This window comes from Octopus bimaculoides, chromosome 12 (assembly GCF_046866305.1).
Source record: "Octopus bimaculoides isolate indiv1 chromosome 12, ASM4686630v1, whole genome shotgun sequence".
NCBI lineage: Eukaryota > Metazoa > Mollusca > Cephalopoda > Octopoda > Octopodidae > Octopus > Octopus bimaculoides.
The window spans coordinates 9,758,989-9,782,312 of NC_142939.1; the positions used below are offsets into that span (position 1 = coordinate 9,758,989).

The 23,324-nt window shown below is 35.0% G+C and overlaps 1 protein-coding gene across 4 annotated transcripts in view; it reads right to left on the reverse strand.

Annotated features, from left to right (window-relative positions):
* Positions 1–6,123: 6,123 nt before the first annotated feature.
* The window catches only part of LOC106876754 (C-myc promoter-binding protein), a 128,566-nt gene continuing 111,365 nt past the window's right edge, over positions 6,124–23,324 (reverse strand). For all 4 annotated transcript variants that reach the window (XM_089360813.1, XM_089360811.1, XM_089360815.1 and 1 more), the window contains 10 exons: positions 21,261–22,424; positions 19,717–19,966; positions 19,524–19,575; positions 18,322–18,896; positions 17,000–17,150; positions 16,427–16,507; positions 15,680–15,803; positions 14,650–14,707; positions 13,317–13,489; positions 6,124–12,594 (listed from right to left, as the gene is read on the reverse strand). In XM_089360813.1, coding sequence (XP_089216939.1) covers positions 12,458–12,594; positions 13,317–13,489; positions 14,650–14,707; positions 15,680–15,803; positions 16,427–16,507; positions 17,000–17,150; positions 18,322–18,896; positions 19,524–19,575; positions 19,717–19,966; positions 21,261–22,424 — 2,765 coding nt within the window. In that variant the 3' untranslated portion in view covers positions 6,124–12,457. The remainder of the gene's footprint in view (positions 12,595–13,316; positions 13,490–14,649; positions 14,708–15,679; positions 15,804–16,426; positions 16,508–16,999; positions 17,151–18,321; positions 18,897–19,523; positions 19,576–19,716; positions 19,967–21,260; positions 22,425–23,324) is intronic.

Genomic DNA, 23,324 nt, shown 5'->3' on the forward strand with positions numbered 1-23,324 from the left:
CCACCACGAAACTTGATATGCTAGAAATAACAGCTAAACGCGGACAATCCAAATCTTGCATTGGTCCAGATGGACTATATGTAAATAAATATGAAGGAAAAAATGCGCTTTGGCAAACGGGGTTAGGGTTAGGTTTACCCTAACCCTAACCCTAACCAGGTTTGGCTGTTATTTCTAGCATGTAAATAGCCTGCTTGGTGAGGGGGGGGGGGGGGGAATTGAAATTTTTCAAACAATTTTTTTTCAGAATCGGAATCTCCATAGCTTAAAACGTGGGATTCCGTAAAAAAAAAATAAATAAATAATGGGGGGAAAGGTTCAGATTACATATAGTCCATCTGGACCAATGCAAGATTTGGATTGTCCGCGTTTAGCTGTTATTTCTAGCATATCAAGTGTGTGTGTGGGGGGGGGGGGGTCCAAATTTTTTTTTTATGGGGAATCGCATGACCGTGACATATAGAACACATTATCGTAAACGAAAATCGCCAAAATTAAAAAATAAAAAAGTTACAACAATTTCCCCTCAGTATCTAATTCCAATGTCCACCAATTTTTTTATTTGTTTTCATTTTGTAAATTACGTTCCTTTTCATCGTGGAAGGTGTTTATGAGCCATTTAAAATAACACACAAAATCCGTTAGATTCACTTCAACATTTAAATTTAATTTGTCAAAATATTTTCGTTGCTTTGAGACCGCGACCTGTTCACTGACCACAGAATTTTGTCAGTGAACAGGTCGCGGTCTCAAAGCGACGAAAATATTTTGACAAATTAAATTTAAATGTTGAAGTGAATCTAACGGATTTTGTGTGTTATTTTAAATGGCTTATAAACACCTTCCACGCTGCAATTGTTTTCGTTCCAGCACACGATCTCAGATCAGGTCACTTGCTATGCAAGTACATCTCCGTAGTTCCTTTTCATGTTTTGAATAAAGCTTATCACTTTAACCAGTGCCCGCAACTGTTTTGCTGCGACATATTAGTGTACGACGAGACGATGCTAGGTGTGTCACTGTGTAACCTGAATAATTTTTTTTTTTTTTCTATACTTTTTAATTTATAGTTTCAGTTCAGGTGTGCCACTGAATTTTGAAAAGAATATGTGTACCACTAGTGAAAAATGGTTGCAGAGCACTGCTTTAGCACTAGATTGTTCAATCTGTTGAAGAAGTTTTACTGAAAATAGCAGACTACCTAAGTGAGCTCCACTTTAGATTTCGTTTCCCCATAACTTTCAAAATAGAATTTGTAATGAAATTTTCTACAAATGCTTATGAGATATAGGTTCCGGTTGTATCAGAATTTGATATGTAGGGGGAAAAGAACAAAATTGGTGGCCGTGTACACATACACGATCAACATGAATAGCTCAGTTCTTATTTGGATCTGCTGCTCTCCAAGATGGACCAAAAACCACTTCTCACATCTATGTTCCGTTTTGACACAGTTTCTATGGCTGAATGCCCTTCCTGCCACTAACCACTTTACAGAGTGTACTGGGTGCATATTTTTATGATTCCATCACTCAAGATGTTGAATAGTTTTCAGTAAGACAGGACCTCGTAACACTTAACTTTCTCTGCCCATACAACCAACCACACACACTATTTTCTTTTTAATTAGTTGATCACCTTGACATAGTTGTTCAACCCTCAGAGTTCTTGCCCACAGTACCTTTGCTACCCAATTCAATCATAATGATCTCCTTTGCCACTGTTGTCAATATTAATCCTGTGTCTTCATTCAGTCGACAGATCCACTTTCAGACAACCTAAAACATGGTCAGGTGGTTGGAGAGTCTTTTATGTCCCTCTTCTTAAACATCCAAATCAATTGAGTCACTTCTCACTGGTTTTCTATGGTAATGCTGTGTTATGTAGAGTTGAGTAGCAGACCCCAATCTTTTCTTTTACTTGTGTTGTTTAGACTTAAAAGAAATATTTAAAATGTGTGTGTTATAATTTTTCAAGGTGATATGGGACTGACAAGTCTGTTCTTGTACAGATTTTCAGTGTTATGTGCTCATATGAAGCTCAACCAGCATTCTTGAGATCACCCCTTACTATTCTTGGTTATTTCCACTTGGTTAGCCATCATTAGTACATATCAGACAACTGTGTCTTCAGTTATTATAGCTGATGCTTCTGATGACTAGTTCCTCGCTCAGAACAGTTGTGCTTCATCGTTCATGCATTCAAGCAACACATATCCAGTAGAGCATTTCACTTGCTTATTTCCCAGTCTTCCTCTATTCAATGGCCATATCGTATTACTATGCAAAACTACACTTGACATACAAGTGCTATATAATCTGGCCTTCACTCAGAGAGAAAGAGAGAGTGAGTGAGAGAGAGAGAGAGAGACTCTTTGTTGCTAGCAGAAGTAATTGTACTTTGGACTTTTTCTCACCACTTTATTCTGATTGCAATGTTTTCACCACAACCCTGTCTACTATTTATTAGGATACCTGGGTAACAAGCTGTCAAATACTTGTTGTGGGGGTGATTCTGATAGTGGCCGGGGTAGGGCTTTGAGAATTATAAACATGGCAGACTAACTGTTGCTTTTAACACTTCACTCCTAAATAAAAAGTTCATGTTAATACCAGAAATAATAGTAAATGTGTAACTAAATATAGGACTGGTCTTTTTCTGCAAGTCATACTACTTCAAAAAATATCACATCACAACAAAAAAGTAGTTTTAAACATGGTATTTCTCAACAAAAGATCGACTGGCATAGAAAACTGCTTTCCACAGTAAGTGATCAAATTTGGAGTGGACACCGTGGACTTATACAGTAAAAGAGTTCATAAAATAAAAATGGTTTTATTTTCGGTTAATCCTGTTCTTGCCATATTTCTCTTGATATTACACTGCCTTTGTTTCTATTAATTTTAAAGATAATACTCTCTTTTACTTGTTTCAGTCATTTGACTGCAGCCATGCTGGAGCAAATCGACCCCAGGACTTATTCTTTGTAAGCCTAGTACTTATTCTATCAGACTCTTTTTGCCGAACTGCTAAGTTACGGGGACGTAAACACACCAGCATCGGTTGTCAAGCGATGGTGGGGGGACAAACACATATATATATATATACATATATACGACGGGCTTCTTTCAGTTTCCGTCTACCAAATCCACTCACAAGGCTTTGGTCGGCCCAACATTGACACCAGTGTGCAGCTGATATTTTATCAATTCTGAAAGTATGAAAAGCAAAGCTGACTTTGGTGGGATTTGAACTCAAAATGTGAAGAACCAGTGATGTTGTTAAGCAGTTTTTCTGATTTGCTAGCAATTTTGCCAGCTCAACACCTTTCTTCTTTTTATGATGCAAACCTCGTTTTAAAGTCATCTAAATTTAAAATCTGCCACCAAAATTTCATGCCATGTTCTAAGCACCAGCTTAATAACAACCAAACTATTTTACTAAATTCTTCATTATTTCAAGAATTAACTGAAGCAAAGTTAGAATAGAGTTTAAACTTTTCTCATCAAGGTGGTATGGAACCGACGAGTCTGTTCTGAGACAGATCTTCAGTGTTATGCATTTATTCCAGTTGTTTTTTCTTCTTAAGATGGCAATTTATTTTTTCCTCTACTTTTCATTCTTCATAGTGGACCTGGATCCTCTTCTCAAACTACAGAGTGAGGTAACATTTCTGATTGCAAGATATCCTTTGGCAAATTTTAATTGTAACTTATTTAATCAGCAGTAAAATATTATCCTCATCACCATCATTAATATATAATCTTTTTAATTAATATTAGCAGGATGCTGTGGTAATTAGATCTCATCTTCTTCAACCAGTTATTCCTGAGAGGGTCATGAGGTCAACCTGAGGCTACAGTAGAAGACACTTGTCCAAGGTATCACGCAGTGGGACTGAACCTGGAACCATGCGGTTAGGAAGCAAACTGATATTTTTCTCTCCATTCAATGGAGACATAGAGAAACTCCATCAAAAACTAGCTCGTCTGATATTTTTCTAACTTTGGCACAGAGCCACAAATTTGGTGAGGAGATGGAGTATAGAAAGGCAGGTGGTTTATTTGACCAACTTCTGGAAACATGAGAGCAAAGGTGCTCCCATCAGGATTTGAATTCAGAAAGGATCCAGATGTTTTACTCTGGACTACAATGTCTGCCATCCATCATACTGTTATGGCTTCCAATAAAGGGGCAAGGTTTGTAGTTTTGAAGGGAGGGGTTTAGGTGCTACCACTGACCTCAAGTACTTGACTGGTACTTTATTTTATCGACTCCATAAGAATAGCCTCAACAGGAAATGAACAACATAATGATAATAATAATAATTATTATATTTCAAATTTTGACACAAGGCTAGCAATTCTGGGGGAAGGGTGTAAGTCTCCATTGAGACTTGGTATTTATTTCATTCACCCCAATATGATGAAAGACAAAGTTGAACTTGGGGGAATTTAAAGTCAGAACATAAAAACAAACAAAATGTTGCCAAGCATTTTGTCCAGTATGCTAACCATTCTGCCACTTTGCTACCTTAATAATAATAATAATGGTTTTAATATGGGTAACAAGGCCAGTAGTTTTGAAAGGATGTGATTGGGTGACACCATCAACCCCAGTACTTGACGGATACTCTATTTTATTGACCCCAGAAGAACAAAAGGCAAAGTAGACCTCAGCAGGATTTGAACTTGGAGTGTCAAAGGAGAATAGAAATACCTCATGGTATTTTGGTCAGCATTCGAACAGTCCAGTCAATCTACCAGCTTTAAGAATTGTTCCTGATTTAAGCAGAAAATCAGTGATTTCATGGAGAAGAGTTGAGATAATAGCATCGACCCCAGTATTTGGCTGGTACTTTCTTTTATTGACCCCCCCCCCCAAAAAAAAATTAAAGGTCAAGTCAACTTCAGCAGGATTTGAACTCAGAATGGCCTGGCTCTCCATTGGCTATGAATTTTTCAGTCAATTCAATTAATGTGCAAGTGGCTGAGTACTCCATAGACATGTGTACCCTTAATGTAATTTTTCAGGGAGATTCATCATGACACACGCAATGTGACAAGGCTAGTGCCTGACTGGTGTTTAATTAACCCCCGAAAGGATGAAGGGCAAAACTAACATTGGTGGGATTTGAACTCAATATAAATAATTGTCTCAAATTTTGGCACTGGGAGAGGGAGGGGTTTAGTGAGTACCATGAAACCCCAGAACCCGACTGGCGTTTGATTCTGTTGGCCTTGAAAGGATTGAAAGTTGGCTTTGGCAGGATTTGAATGTTAAGAGCTGAGGAAAATGGTGCAAAGCAATTTGTCCAGTGCAGTGACAATTTTACCAGCTTGTTGCTTTAATAATAGTAATAATTCTTTCTACTATAGGCACAAGGCCTGAAATTAGGAGGCGGGGGGGGGGTAGTCGATCACATCGACCCCAGTATTCAGCTGATACTTATTTTATCAACCCTGAAAGGATGAAAGGCAAAGTTGACCTTGGTGGAAGTTGAACTCAGAATGTAAAGACAGAAGAAATACCACTAAGCATTTTGTCCGGCTAACAATTCTGCCAGCTCTTCACTTTAACTAATAATAATGATGATGATATTAATAATAATAATAATGATAATAATAATAATAATAAACACTTGATGGTAAAATAGCTTTATATGATCTCAAGAAGAATCAGTAACAACGTTGAGGTGCTTGTTATCAATAATCCAATAATTGTAGTTGTAATAGTAGTAGTAGTAGTAGTAGAAGTAGTAGTAGTAGTAATAGACCAGATTTTGCTTCTGGATTCTCAGAGTTTGTCAGTTATTTTAGTTTACTTTTACATTTATTTGTACTGTTTTTTTTTTGTTTTTCTTTCTTTCCTGTCAGCTTGAAAAACGGATTTCAAGTAAATAATTCAGAACCGCTTGTTTGAGTGTTTATGGATTTTGTGTGCAATGTAAAAGGAGATGGAGGGAAAGGGCAAGGGACATAAACAAAATAAGGTATTCACTGTCAACGTAGCATAAAATTAGTATACAAACTAGATATATACAGGTGTACATATTAGTCAAAAATCTTTAAAAAGACAACAAACGAACGAACAACATCTAATACTAACAAAAAGGAAAAAGCCTTTGTTTTCTTAATTTTCTTTTTAATTGTAACATGGTTAAATTGCACACACCACATGTGTGCGTTTTTGTGTGTGTGTGTATTTGAATGTGTTTTTTGTGTGTATAGTCGTGTTTTAATATAGTATCTGAAACATTCTTTTAGACAGAGAACAAAAAGAATGGAATAAAATAAAACAAATTCACTCAAAAAAAAAAAGAAAAAAAAAAACCAACAAAAAATATTTGTAGGATGGAATGGTAAATGTAAGTTGAAACAATTATCATCATTATCAATATCGATGATAATAAATAAAAATGTTGTAAGTTTCCAGAAAAAAAAAAAAAAGAATTACAAAACAGCTGAGACATTTAAAGCTGATAATTAAGAAAAATGTTATGAGTATTATACAGTGTGTATACCCACTGTATCTGTATATGTGTGACATCTGATGTATCAATCTATTTAGTATGCTAAAATAGGACTTTAGTGAACCAGATCAAACTGCTTGTCGTAAGGAATCAAATTACCTCTACCCATCACGTGTGTTTCTAATATTTATAAACCACCAAAGCCAAAGAAACACACGTCTTCATCAGAGGCTGCCTGCAGACAGCTGGACAAACCGAATTATGGCTAGAAATATATTCAATGAGTTTTTGACAGAGACTGAATAATACACGTTTCATTCCTGTTCTCTTTTATATAGACTTCAAACTATTTAATCAGTTTGACCAGCAATCTGCAGACAGCTTCTGATGAAGCATACACACCCAGCTCCCCCAGAACACAGACACGAGAAACACATCAGTGATGGGCATAGGCAATGTGATTAATGACTATAAGCATTTAGATTTAATTAACAAAAGTTCTTAATTTTAGTGTACTAAATAGGATAAAACTATATCAGATATTTAAAATATCAACACTCTGAATGAGTTTTGTTATATTCATTATAAATTCATTTTCACATTGAATATTTCTTACTGTCCTAAGAAATTTATTTCAGCATTATATATACATACATACATATATATGTGTGTGTGTGTGTGTGTGTGTGTGTGTGTATAGATATGCATCTATGTATATTTGTGTGAGTTGATGTATGTATATAACACAAAATACAAATCAGTCAAAGAGTCAAAAACAATTTCTCTGGATGATGAATAGGGGGGGGGAGGGAAAAAAACACAAAGACAAAAAACCCCCCAAATGTACAATAACCAGAAAGATTTATGCTTTTGTTTTTTTTTTCTTCTTCCAGATTTGAGAAAAAAAAAAGTTGAAATAAGATTCTGGAGAAAGAAAGGAGTTTGGATGAGAGATAATATAGGGATTAGAATACAGCTTGCCAATTGTCCAATTGTGCTGCTATCACAGATGATCAACAACTGAATGTTACACAAGGTGGTAATGGTGGTGGTAGTGGTGGTAGTGGTGATAATAATAACAAGAATGATGATGATGATGATGGTTTTCAACCTTTACGCATGACGCGTCACATAAAAATTTTTTTCAGTTTTCTTTTTGAGAGACTTCGCAGTTGACCAAACCAATTATTAAAATATTTCTGGTTGGTATTTTATGATACTGATCCCCAAACGGATGAATGGCAAAGTTAACTCCGGCGGCTGGATTTGAACTCAGGATGCAACTTCATACTCTCAACAGTACTATGTTTGGTTACTGTGTTCTACCAATCCTGCAATTCCTTACATTCACAATAATAATAATAATGATTGATTTCTAAGACAGGCACAAGGCCTCAAATTTGGGGGCAGGGAATAGAGTCAGTTAAAAATTAACCTGCAGTATTTCACTGATACGTTGCTATATTCAAAGAAGACTAACTTGAAACAACAACAATAGTAATGGCTTCTGATTTCAGCAGATGGCCCTTGACATTAAAAGAAGAGTTATCAGTCGATAACAGCAAGCATGGTACTCAACTGATAATTTTATCGATTCCCAAAAGGATAAAAGGCAAAGTTGACCTCGGTAGGATTTGAACTCAGAATGTAAAGAGCTAGAGGAAATACAAGGCATTTTGTCCAATGCTCTAACAATTCTGCCAGTTTGCTACCCTAATATTGATAATTGTTGTTATATCTTCAGTTAGTCCTTTAGTTTAAAGAGGATAAAGGAATCTGATAATTTGGCACTTTGGCCATTCTCAAGGGTAAAGGGATAGAGGAATTGGATAATTTGGCACTTTGGCCATTCCCAAGGGAAAACCCTCAGTAAAACCTTAGAAGTGAGTTTTATATTTGCCAACTCCTGCACCAAATGGCTTGTCACAGTAATGATAAATGAAAAGAACAACTTAATGAGCCAACAATAGGGAGTTTCCATATAGTCACTCAACCTACGCAATATAACAGCCCAATTTAAACTCCCAAACTCATAGCATTAAAATAAGGACCACAATATTTTTGTTTTCAGTTCTGACATATCCGGATTCTTTACACTAAAGACTAGATGACTAAAGTAACATTGTAGAGTTAAGCTCTGATCTATTCAGCTGGTTACCTTCTGTGTTTACTGATCCTGCTCATGCAGAGATTGAAAGGAACTAATAACAACAACAACAGCATGGCCAACTGGTCAGCTGACACCAGTAACTGTGTCCATAAAAGAGGAAGGATTAACCCAAACTAATCCCTCCCTTATTACTAATCAAAAATTACAGGAGGAATAAAATTAAAGGAAAAAAAAAAACATAAACCTAGTTTAAATAAAATATACTCAAATTCAAATAAATAACCTTGTTAAATGTAAATTGGCAGTTGGATTATTTGCAGGGAGATGTTTTTAGAAGTAATAAATAGAATTGCAGAACGTAGCTTTTTGTATTGAAATATCTGAGATGAAAATTAAAGAAAAAAATGTTTAAAGGAACCAAACATTCATCATAAATTCTTAGAAAACCATGATTTACTACATTCTAAGATATTCTTTGTACCAAACATTATTGTGATAAATAGTAAATTGTCTTATCTTTTTTTGGCGGGGATATTTATGGCAGGAGGTGAGTGGAGGTAAATAGAGTCTATTCAAAGGAAGCAAGAGAAATGAAGGGAAGAGGAAGCTGTGGCACAAATGCCTGCCTCAAGAACAATGGAGTTGAGTGAAACTAGCTACAGCCAGGGACTGAATCTGGAATATCGACATAGAGAGAGATGGGGAGGGGGAGCTTCACCCTTGCTCCATGTCACATTCTCAAATGGGTCAAATGTTATGTCTTCCTTTTCAAATGACATTTTCTCTCAAATAGTTAAAAGCAAATTTTTCTTTTTGGCTTTTATAAATTTTATAATTTAAGAACTGAGGACTCTGAAGTATTTTGTAATTTTATAAATTTTCAATTTATAATTAAATTATTCATAATACCTCACCTATTTATTGCAGCCATCCTCACTAAAAAAAAAAATTATCACCAGCTTATTTCCCCCTCAATCACTGATATTGCATTTCCTACCAAATCAAACAAACTGTAAAGAAATAGCAGTGGGAACACTGAACAATTGATAGGTGTGTCAGCATGAGCAGCAGAGTTCAAATTCTACCCTGGCTAAAAAAAAAAAAAATGACTTGCTCTAAATTTAAGACATATGAAAGAGGTGTTCATTGGTGAAATCATAACAATTTAATTAGTTGTGAAATATCAACCTTAAGAATGAGTGACATTCCTTGCTCGCCCAACACACCAAAGCAGAAAGGATTAGTTTAGCTGTCAGCTCTAACTATTAGAACTCAGAATGTTAAAGCAAAAAACTTCGTTTGGCACTCATCTATTTCTGCTATTTATCACTCTGTAATTGTTGACAAATATTTTATTAGCTTGCAGTGTTGGGTTCAAATATTATACAGGTGTGCTTGTGTGTGTGTATATATATAATATATGTTAATTTGGCAAGGAAATAGATACCTGTAACAGAAGTAGTTCTGAGAATAAACAAACAACACAGTCTAAGCGGGCACAGAGATTGTTTACATAAATGCTTCTAGAACTGCCTTCTCTATCTTCTCATAAAGTTTGAAACTTTTTTATTTTGTGGAATTTAAACCAGTACAGCCAGTCTAGCTTTTCTGCCCAATGTCACCACTATCAAGCTTATGATTTTGAATACATTAGGTGTAGCTGCCCCACATACTTCATTTCATTAAGTTAATTCAACCAACTCCCAGTGTAAACAAACATGAATCATACAAGAAAGTATATGCCAGGAGGTGGTGGTGGTCATGGTGGAACCACAGTGGCATCAAAGATAAACAATAAAGAAGTCACAAAATTTAAACTCCCACCTGTCACCACCTGAACATGACCCAATTGAGCATGTTCTTTTCATAACCTGAAAGCATGTAGACAGGTATTGTAATTCTATATAGTTACTACTAAATCTAATAGCCTCCAATCATAACAGTAAACATATAAAGTGACCTATAATGGCTATTTCTGACTAGTGTCAAATTTACATCACAAATTTTAAGACATTTGCTATAGAAGTTCATATAACACAATATAATTAATTTAATGCTCTTTTACTGGTTGGGTTTAATTGCAGATGACCTATTTATTTAATGATAATGTGGTACCATATAGTCCATACTTCTATGTCACACAACCCTTTTCAGAAGTAACAGTGTTGACAGATGTATCTAAACCAATAACATCACTGTTATATTGCACATTTCATATAACTTATATATCATACGAGCCATTTAACTAATCATATCGCTGTATAATGTATCTCATATCAGTTATTTAAATAAGTTTCATACACGAGCTACAAGCAATGTTGTTGTCATTTTACCTGTCAACAAATCGTCCACTCACTTTATGCTATTGGAAACATGTGAAATAAGAAATTCCTTATTTGGAAAACAAGTAAGGGTTAGCAACAGGAAGAACATCCGACTATAAAACAATGCCTAAACAATATATTCATGGAAGAGTAACCATAAAAATGAATAGAATACATATTCAAATACAAAAATAACTACTAAAACCTTTATCTTTCTCCTTTTTTTTTTTCTTTAAATGGGAATATTTTTGCAAGCATTAGGGCTGTTGGAATATATTATAACTTTTTATGACAGACAAAATCATTTTGTCTTTTCTTTGCCGGTGTTGGCTGTTCATTATTTGGCAATAACATTTAAAAAACCGAGTAGGGAGAAGCAAACATCCCCATCACCCAATAAATAAATAAACCCAATTAAAAAGCAAGCCCAATGATTAGATTACTTTTAAGAATTGTTAAATGGCTAAAATGGAAAAATTAAATCATGAAGAGGGGAGATAATCTTTGTTTTCATTGGGCTAAGAGAAACGCTATTAAAATAGTGGAATGAAAAAGAAAGAAATAAGCACAATTTCAATCACCATGTTTTGGGGTGGGAGAAACAAAAAGAAAATAAACCCAATCAAATGTATACCAGGATCTTTAAATGTTTACCCCACATAGAAGTGTTTATCATCACCAGGAAATGGATTTTTGAGGCAAAAATAAATTGACTTTCCCTCTTTTCCATTATTTTGACCATAATTCACAATCCTGACAAACAGGAGACAACAGAGACCAGACGTTTCTCCAGACAACTTCTGCTTGTCCCTTTTGCAGGAAAAGTCAATTCAAAATAATATTAACCTAGTGAGTTACAACAACAGTTTATGGATGTGGCTAACAGTTGCAACACTGCCAAAATAATTGACCAGTTAATACATCCAAATTCATTAATTACTAGTTGGATGGTGTGTGTGGTGGTGGTGGGGGGGATGAGGCTATTAAGCTATTAGAGACAAGATGACCTGCATGGGGAAAACAAACAGAAAAGAAAAAAAGCAAAAACAGTAACACTATGAAACCCCGTTTTTTTTACACATGTGATAGCAAGAATGATCAGAACTGATATCATCATCATCATCATTATTTTTCACTGCTAGATGAAAACTCTCAAAATAAGAGTGTTATTGACGAGACAAGTGAGAGTGTGTGTTGAGTGGGGAGGGAGAGAGAATGGGATTAAGATTTTTTTTTTTTTTGTAGGATGTACTCAAGTCAGATTTAAATTATCCATGGTTCTTGGGCTTTTTGTTTTATATTTATTTAGTATGAACATTAAACTGGTAACAATGTGATTCCATTGATTCTGTAAGACATTTGGTAAACGTTGACATTTACAAATACACAGTGATCTCGCAATTAAAGTTTGGTTTCTCTCCATGAAATTCATGTGGGAACATAGTGTCTATTTTAGAATGGTGAATGGGCATTCTAGAAAAAGCCGACCAGTACTGCTGGATTGTTCTTTGTCAGTCGGTAGGATGAGCCAGGCACTCGACACAGGGCTGCTTATACCTCTAATTCTTCAAAGACAGCACGACAGTATCTTACTGCAAGAGGGAGGGGTGCATCATCTAGTTGCAATCTGTTAATCTCTGCCTTCGATAATTTGCTGAATGCAGCTCTGTATGCACGATCAAATCCCTCTGCAAAGAAGAAAAGAAAAATGTCAATTGTATTTCATGTGTGTGTGTGTTTTACATTGGTTTGATATCATTGTATCATATATTCCTATAGTGTAAGCACACATGTGGTATGCATGTGAGAAGAATGCTGGCAAAAAATGCTATATTAATGAAGCTCAAACATCAAAAATGGGAAATGTAAAATAAGAGTTATCAGATGAAATGTAATTATGTTAAAAGAAGGAGCATTTATAAAGTAATGAAAAATTACAACCTAAATACTGTCAATTTTCTTTTGAAATTTCAAGTTTCCTTTAGTAGATTTATGTCATGTGTATCAGTATATGTACTTTCCTAACAATTTATATTTCTCATTAAATTCTGATATAATTGTTATCTACACACTCCAAAAAGTATTTGTAGAAAATTTCATGAAAGTTATGAGGAAATAAAGCTGACTCATGTGAATTTTGTGAAACTCCTCTCACTACCTATGCAAAAATGTTTTCACAACAAATTCTTAGGTTAGACTGCATGCTACAGTGTAAATGGCCAGAAGGACTGCATGCTAAAGTGACACCAACTGCAGACCGTGACATATCATCTGTTTACGTATTTAGGAAGTACCTTTGTAAGATGGGTGGATGCAATTCAAGGGAGAATTGGCTGCTATTTCTAGTAGGTCAAGCACCGAGTAGAGAATATTGAAAATATAATTTAGAGAATTATAAAAATTTTCTCACCCAAATCAACAACGTTTTTCCCACAAGCCACAAATGCTAAAAACAATATTTCTCGGTAGAAGCTTCGCCTGTAACCTTTTCGAGACTTTCTCCGTCGAGCATCTGCTAACAGCTTGATTGGAGTGAGCATATCATTGACAACATGGATGTTGCTTATAATTTGTTGCATCAACCTGAAAGAGAGGAAATTATGATTAACCTTTTTCTTACCATAACCCATGCTAGCATGGAAAGCGGACGTTAAACGACGATGATGATGATTTCTGTTGAAAAAGGCTGCATTTGTTTCAAATGATTTTTAACAGGGAAACTAACAATTATGCCTGCTTGTATGATATCTGTTAATTCAACTCTAGGCCTTCCTTTGATTTCAATAAAGCTTTGTTAAGAATTGTTCTTTTTTCTGCAGCATGATATTATGAAGGAAAATTGTCAACCAATGCAAACAACTAGTCTAGATGTGGTTTTAATGAATTTACAGTTCTGTGGTTCAAAAACCATAATCAGGAAATTAATAATGCTATGTTTGAATTTCTATAACTACTGAAACTGCATGACAATCATGGAAGAATGGATTTTAATTCAAGGACAGACTTGTCATTGTCATTATTGTTTAACGTCTGTTTTCCAAGGTGGAATGGGTCTGAGGGGTTGACAGGAACCAACAAGCCAGGGGACTATGCTGAGTTCCAACGTTTGCAATGGCATGGTTTCTATGGTTGAATGCTCTCTCTAAGGCCAATTGCTTTACTAAGTATACTGAGAACTTTTTTTCATGGCACCAGCACTAGTAAAGTCACCAAAGAACTCACAAGACAAGAACCCCAAGATAGACTTTAATTGAAGCTACTATGTATCTCTCCCTATGTGTCTGTGTGTACGTGTGTGTGCATGTATACATCTGTAATGGTGTGCAAGTGTAAACTTTTGTCATTGCATGTCTCCATCACTGGAAACAGTAATGCTTTGCTCTTAACCCTATCTCTATATTTACAATTAAACTATGACAATAGCTGGGTTAGTAAACAAGTTACTAATGATAGAGGTAGACACTTTGTATTCTGTCACCCTTTGAAGACCTGTATCTTTGGTAAAGTTATTACTTTCAGAAAATAAGTCCTTCCAGTTATAAAGAGGAACCACCTAAAGGTGCATTTCACCAATGCCAGCAGTATACTAAGTGTTTAGCAGAAACTCTTGAGTAAAGCAGTTGTTGTCATTTGACATCGATGTTCCCGGTTGATATTTTGGTAAACTAGTTTGACTTTGTTAAATCGAAAAAAAAAAAAAAAAAGATATGAAATGGAAGGGAAAGAATTCAGCAATAACATACGGTCTTGAGTATATCTGAGAATCTGTCACAAGAGCATCAACAATGGCAGATGCACGACCTGAAAATAGAAAAGTGAGAAGAGACATGTATTAACAATAGGAAATACTATTTTCTGGTTCAAATGAAAACTAAACCTTAAAAATATTTATACACAACTTTCTACATCTAAATGTCCAAAGATCTTATATACTGTGATGCTAAGACAGTATCAACTTCACAGCACTTGGTATAGTATAAACACCTTGGCACATCAACTACATACAAAAATGTGACTGCAACACCAACTCACTAAGACCTACTGTCAACATGACTGACCGACTATAAGCTATAGTCATGATTATTTTAGAATTTAATTGAAACTCATGAGGGGTGTATTTTGGTCAGCAATATAGTAACGAAAGGGTTAAGCATCCAGGCACCAGAACACTACTACAACATCAACCCGTTCGGTCACTAAGTTCAACCTTCCATAACATGCCAGACATAATTACCATCATACCAGAACATAGTTAATTAACAAAGGAAGTATGAGGCTGCCTGGCTGCAGGCAAATCTCCAAGTTACACTTTGCCATATTGGGAAAGAAACTGACAAGCTAGATATTCTTGTTGTTCATAACCCTAAAATGACAGGATGGTCACAATTGAAATGCTTTTGATTGTAGGTCTGCTGCATCAGGACTGACCGATCTCTTCTGTTATCATATTTCTTTTAAAATACACTGTCTTAGTTTCAAATGATTTTGAAAGTAATGAAGAATTTAATAAAATAGCTTTGTCCTTATTAAGCTGGTATTTGGAAAGTAAATTAACCTGAAATTGGTCATCATGGAACTAGAAGAGGTCAGAGGTGAGATGGTATCAAAATGGTTAAAGTTAAACAACCAGTGTCATAGTTTCTTTATGCAGGGATCATTACAAACAACATCACCACTAAAATAATAACATTCCCGAACTAAGTATTTTAAACCAACAAAGTTCTAAATACAACAGAAAAAAAACTTGGTTTATTAGGTTTGAAAGGTTTGTACCTGCTCTCCATGCCATGTACATAGGCAAGCCCATGTCATCGTTCATCTTCACATTGTCCCACATGGTATGAACACTGACATTTCTACTGGTCAGTTTCATGCCATTATTAACAGGTTCATCCAACTGGAAAACAAAACAAAGTCATCAACATTAAACACAATGACTGAGGTGTATATATATATATATATATATATATATATATATATATATATATAGTATTAGGGAAAAGAACCAAGGTCTATGAACTCATCGGTGTATATATTAATATATTTTAGACTGTGAAACTTAATTTAATTTTAATAAATTGATTTTAATTGAGTTTTTACCTGTAATTTTGGATTTTATCCCTATTATTATTATTATATATATATATATATATATATACATATATATATATATATATATATATATATATATATATAGCCATGTGTTTATACAACAGTGCATGTAAGAGTGAGAGCACATTGTGTGTGTTTTGGTTTGTTTGAAGCATTCAGAAATTCGAAAAAAAGAACGACAAATAATAAATGAAACAGAAAGCATCAGAGAGGCAATGCATATCCTGCATGCAGATAAATTTTTCCTGCAAATTATAGTGTGGCTTACAATGTGTTGCTTACCCATACTTTGTCACTGAACTGAATTAATTAAAAAAATTTTTTTTTTGTTAAGTATCACCATTATTTATATTCTAAATTATGAAAGAAAATATTTAAGGCTAAAATAAACTGTATTTGCAAACAAACCTCAAGTGATTTAAGCATTTTTGACTTTAAGACAAGTCCTGCAAGATGACAAGGAACAGCTATGCGTCTGAAGTACCAAACCTGTTTGGGAAGAAGTGAAGCAAAGCAATTTATAGGGTTTTTTAAAAACAAATTTGGTTAAAACAAAAACAAACCACACACACTCATTCATTTTCTTTTCCTGGTTTCAGTGATGGAGCTGCTGTCATGTGGGGGTGCCACTTACAAAGGATTTTAAGTGGCTGTATCAACCTTACAATGAGTATATCAAACAAAGTTGACTTGGGCATAAAGGGATGTCACCAAATACCACAAGGTATTTTTTGGCTGGACAATATAATTCTGCTATCCCATGCATATAGCATATCTGATAGGCTTCTGCATAGTTTCCATGCAATGAGTTTCACTCACAAGGCTTCGGTTGGTCCAAAACTATAGCACAAGATCAGTTTGATTAGAAGTGACTAGCAGTTAAATTAAACTAAACTAATTGCTACACTTTAACTTAAAATATCTCAACACTCCATCCAAAGTAAAACACAAAATGTAGAAAACTTGAGATAGAATACTTACCAAGTTCCAAAATATGATTGGATGTTCATCAACAAAATTAGATTCTAATAGACATAAATCTCCGTCACTTTCAACAACATTCTCCAGCTCTTTGCGTAATACGAGTGGACTCAGATAGGGAAAAGTGATAGGTTCCAAGATAATAGATTTGCTGGAGATGGGAATAAAAGACAAAAAATTACAATTAAAGATGATAAAGCATGATTTATAATGAAAGATGATAAAGCATGAAAGGGAACCTTCACCCATTGAGTTACTCTTTACTCTTTTTACTTGTTTCAGTGGCCATTTGACTGTGGCCATGCTGGAGCACCGCCTTTATAGTCAAGCAAATCGACCCCAGAGCTTATTCTTTGTAAGCCTAGTACTTATTCTATTGTTCTCTTTTGCCGAACCGCTAAGTTACAGGGAGGTAAACACACCAGCATCGGTTGTCAAGCGATGCGGGGGGGGGGGGGGGACAAACAGACACACAAACATATACACATACATACATAAGCTGGTTCCCATACATTTCCCTGAAGAAAAGATTACATTTTTAACATCGCCGATTCCTATGAAAGGTATAATTTGTAGTCTTTGAAACATATGTTGGAAATAAAAGTATGCAGTTAACATATGCGTTTTACTCCATTCATTAAATTTATACATACATACATACATACATATATATATATATATATATATATATATATATATATATAAGATGGGCTTCTTCCAGTTTCCGTCTACCAAATCCACTCACAAGGCTTTGGTCAGCCCGAGGCCATAGTAGAAGACACTTGCCCAAGGTACCAAGCAGTGGGACTGAACCCGGGACCATGTGGTTGGTAAGCAAGCTACTTACCACACAGCAGTACAAAATAAAAACATTTTATATTCATTTAAAATCTCATGAATGAAAATTTTCAGTTATTTTTCTTCTTTCTATTTTTTTCTAATTATATTTTTGACTTATTTCAACTGAGTTTAAATCAAAAACATTTTACTTCATTTTTCTTTATGAATTTACTGCAATTTTATAAATATGAACATTTCAAAATAATAACAATTAATAAAGTTAACAGTATATGTTGATATTCTATTATTACTTTGAAAACCATAATTGTTAAACCATGAAATATGTAATTTCCTTTGAAATTGTATTTATTAGGAAGTGTTTGATTGTTGAGTTGGTGTAAAACCTATATAGTTAATACTGAAGGGGTAGACTTAAGACAAACCATCTTAAAATAACTATTCTTTGTTATACCCTTGTTGGTGGGATTTGAACTCAGAGTATAAAGAATAAAGCAACAAAATAAAAATGTGCAATAGCTTACCCAGATATAAAATCTCTCTTAATTTCAGAGGGTAACGAGGAATTCCTTAATTCTTGCTGCCCCGTCGTCTTTGTGGTGGCTGTACTTAGACACAATGTAGGGGACTTCAGGTCTGGACCCTTATCATATAATGAACTGTACACAGCAGTAGATGTTGTCAATGCTGTAAGGCACTCACTCGTACTACGGTAACGGTTTGACTTGACATGTTTGTTGTTGTTGTTGTTGTTGTGTGAATCTGTCGTCACGTCAGTGGAACTCTGTTCATTTGACGCCTCACTGGAGATGGTTTCACATTCAGGACTGCTTTCGTTCACACACTCCTGACTTTCCGACTGCACTGAATTCTGTGTACCTTCTTCGGAAGTTGTTTCTTCATTGTTACCTTTATCACAACTAAACGTTGAGGAGATACTAGTCCTCTGCGATGGTGGATTCGAGGAGGTTTTGCTTTTCTCACTCGATTCTGTTGTAACTGCATTGCTTTTATCTTTACCAGGAGAACCAAATACAGACGATGGCTTGTCTTGATCCTTGACTGGGGAAGTCTCCTTCCTTGAAGGTTTCCTTGCATCCTGTGTAAATAAATCAATAAAGCTCTCATTCAGTACACAGAAGAAGAAGGAGAGTTTAATTCTGCAAATGAATACGGAATTATTTTGGGAGAGATTACGATCTTAAAAAAAAAGAGACAATCTAAGATCTTGAAAAAAAAAATGACGTTCAAGCAAGATCAATGTTGCTTATTTGTTAGTTTGACATTTTCTAGAAAGGTTTTAACAGTCAAAAGTCATTTTAGTACAACACTGAACATACACACACACACACACACACACACACACAGAGTTGCAATGCTGTATCTGAAAGTATGTCTGTTTATCATCTGACTGTACATGAAAATTTTACCATCAGCTAACTATCAGAGAGTTTGCCTTGAAGCATGAAACTAATAGTTTGATACAAAAGTGAACAGAACTAACACACACACTGAAATGTTAGCAGGAGCCATAGTTATTTCACCCACCTAGAAGGGTAGTATCTCTGAATAAGAACTGACTGATTTGTAACGATCTATTCAACCTATACCAGCATAGAAAGTGGATATTAAATAATGATGATTTTATGGACCACATTTCATAAGGAAGTGTTTCTGAATCACTTTGCTAAAATAATATTCAATGAATAAAAAAAAAAAGACATACCTTGATGAATATCTGTATGCGTGGGACAAGCTTTTTGGCACAAAAAGTACAACTAATGAAAGATGAAAACAAAAAAATAAAAAGCACCATGTTATTTTGATATTTGTAATGTTATTCAAGGTTAATTGCAAACATAAATTTCATTTAAAAGGTGACTAAAGACAAATAGTATGGACCAATGAGATTAACTAACCTTGTGTTTAGATTTGAATCATCAGCAGACCAACCAGCCATAATCTCTTCGTCATAGAGCAGACAGAGACAATGTGGACAACGGCAGCAACTGGTCATCTCCACTTCAATAGCAATTTCTCCCATTTTCTCAAAGAAATCAAATAAGCCATAACTAAGGTAACTATCTGTGGATGTGCTTTTAGTTGAAGAATCGGAGAATTCCATCATAGGAATATCTTGCCCGGTAAATGTCGGAGAGGAAATTGAATCTTGAAAAGGTAAAAAGAAAAAGGCAAATTATATATAGACACCTGTGCATGTGTGTGTGTGTGTCTCAAAGAAGACACAAGCACTTTCACACACATGACGGAACTTCTGCCTGCCAAATTCACTCGCAATGCGACAGACTGAAGCATTGTGAGTAAATCTGGAAGGCTGCAGTTATATGTGCAAAGATGCGTGATGTGGTGATGTATGAGAAAAGTGAAATGAGATGAACTGAGTAAATTAAACAAAATAATGACAAAAAGAAAAAGAAAAAGATGTAAGAGTCAATGATATGCCTTACAGTTGGAGTTTACACAGAAAGCATGAAAACATGAGTATAGACAAATAAACGTTACAAACAGGACAGTAAAATGGGATATAAGACAAAATTGAAAGAAGTCCTTCATCGGCCCTCAACTAAACATACTATGGTTTGAACACACGTGAGAGGATGTGGGCACCATACTTTGTTTAGTAGTGTTTAATAGCCACAGCTGGAAGCTGTCAGGGATAAATATTACAGAATGAAATGATAGAAATAAAAGAGACAAAACATAAAAGACAAGATACGTGAACAGCCTTTCAAACCACAAATGGAGCAAACAAGCAAGTGTGTGTGTGTGTGTGCGTGCACACACACACACACAAACATTTGTTTACATTTATTGAAATAGATCAAATCAAGTTGAAAAGTGAAGTTAAGATTTGATTAAATATTTATAATAAATTGATTGAATATACATACTAAAAATACTGAAAATAATTTATATAACAACACATTTCTCCTAAATCAAATATTTCTGTTAGCTTACTGTTGCTAGAATAAAGCATAAAGATTCATTAAAATAATGATTTATGTGCAAATTAAGGGGACCATATTGCTTTCTTTTCAAAACACATCAACTAGAATTGTCTTTCAGCATTTCAGTTTTAAAAGATTTAACTGGGCATCTATAAACAATGGACTAAACTTGGTTGCCAAGAGAAACACTTTACTTACAGTTGCCTAATTGTATCAGAAATCAGAGTAGGCACTCACTGAGATACAAAAGTGTAACACAAAGATATTGGCCCTTGATGTCTACAGATGGGCCACAACAGCTGAGAACAAATTCACTTCTGATACTATGTCCCACGAGATTTCTTATGGGTAGCCATTGCCAACTGTTAGTAGACTATGACACAACCTAAGGTGACGATATTTATGAGTGTTTGTTGAATTGCAAAGAGCATCAGTGAAAACATGAGCATACAAAAATTAAAAAACAACAACAACAAAAAAGCATGAATACACACCATGAGAAGACTGTCGTCTGTTTTCAGTCAAAGCTTCATTAAGGCAGTTATCAGTTCGACTGAGAAAATCTAAACTCCCTGACATTCTTTGCTTAAGTCCAGAGAGGCCGTCATGATTATCTTCGTCACCAGTGCCGCTATCTCTGTCTTCAGAAGGAGTCAGGGAGAGATTAGATCCAGAATGACCAGGCTGGGTGATGGATTGTTTCAGCTCATTCAGTTTGTTCAATACAAGAGACGCAGACTTCAATACACCACTCAACATTTCATTACGCCGGCGAAGACTATTAGTTCGTCGTAACTTAGTGTCCTGTGAGCGATCTACTTTTCCGGCTTCGTCCAACGACAAAGTAGAAGAAATCTTTGATTTCTTTTGAGGTGTTTGATGATTAAAATTAGCTTTGACTGAATCGGCAAGACAGTCAGGGGAGCTACTAGTCCGTCCCAGATCGCCAAGTTTGCGATTACCTGTGTCATACCTTATGTTCACTAAATCTTCATCATCCATCCCCTCTTCATGCAATGTGCTGCACAAACTACTAGTCCGAATATCAAACAATGTCCTTTCAGGACTTACCTTTTGTACAAGAGATTTTTTAGAAAATGAACTAGAGGGCTTTGTAGGGGAGACGGGAGAAGAATTGTTATTCATTTCACTTTCATTGCTATCAAATAAACCCAAAGGATCGTTTTCTGTTATGGGAGCACTAAATGAAGAAGACAAAGGTATTGAACTCTTAGTGGGGCTTTTAGTAGTGGATTTACTATCAGTTTCATCAGTAGGAGTAGCTTCTTCACTTGGTTCCTTTTCACTAGGTAACTGTTGCACAGTCTCATTCTGATTGGCCTCATCTGAAATGATTCCACTGTCTTCAATACTAGGGTTTGCAAGGAGACAAGCCTCTACTGTTTTCTGTTCAATGGACTCGCTAACTTTCTCTTTCTTAGTAAGGTCAGAGAAACGCATTGAGAAAGCGTTTGCACTACTCCAAGATGGTCTCCAATTCGAGAACATGCTGTTGGAACGCGTTTTTAAATGGTGGTCTCCGGCACTCTTGTGTCTCTTACGTTTTGCTTCCATTTCTAGATCATGCAAGTTGTAATTGAAGTTGTTATTCTTCAAAATAGAATCACTGACCATCAGTACACCAGCAGAACTACCAACTGTTAAAAAGGAGAACGAAAAAAAAAAAAAATCACATTTGATAGAGTAATGAGATCTAAACAAATAAAAAAACTACAATGTTACACATAAAACAAATATGCCATTAACAAATATTCAAATTTCAACAAGAGCACTCAGAGAGTGCAAACCTCCACCAAGGCAACACCAACATCCTCTCAACTATTAGCCAGAGATGGATTTTAAAATGAGAACATCTGAAATAAACTCGACTGCTCTCACAAACGAGAATACTAAAAATGAACCTGGGAGCTCAAAATTGAGTAAAAAAAAAAACTGGAAAAATAATCCAGAATCCTTGTCCGGTACTGGATCAATCCCAAAATCTAATCAGTTCATGCTAGTCACCAGGCCAAACATCCCTCAAAGTTTCATCTGAATCCATCCAGCAGTTCTTGAGATATCTTGTCCATGGAAAAACAAACAAACATGACTGAAAACATTATCCCTGCCTTCGCTAAACCAGAGGTAATAACACTAATTAATATATAATAAAACATTGAAAACAGTTTATTTACTACTAAAAAAAGAAAATGCAAATAAAAATATTATTATTTATTACCACTCTGGATTTATGTGTTAATTCTATTAACTTTCTGTCACATCTTTCTCAACAATTCTAAGAGAAAACAATATTAGGAAAAAGAACCAACATTTTACTGTATTTCCTGACATACAAATCAACATAGAATATAGTGTAAACATGTTAACATCCAAACATAGTCAATATCTTTCCAAATTCTTTCACATGGAATTTTTGGGCCTCCAAAATCATTTTGATACATAAGTCAACCTACCTTTTTTTTTTGTTGCAAATTTTGGTCTTAAAAATTTGACTTGCATGTTAGAAAATACAGTAATTTGCAAATGAAAACTGGACA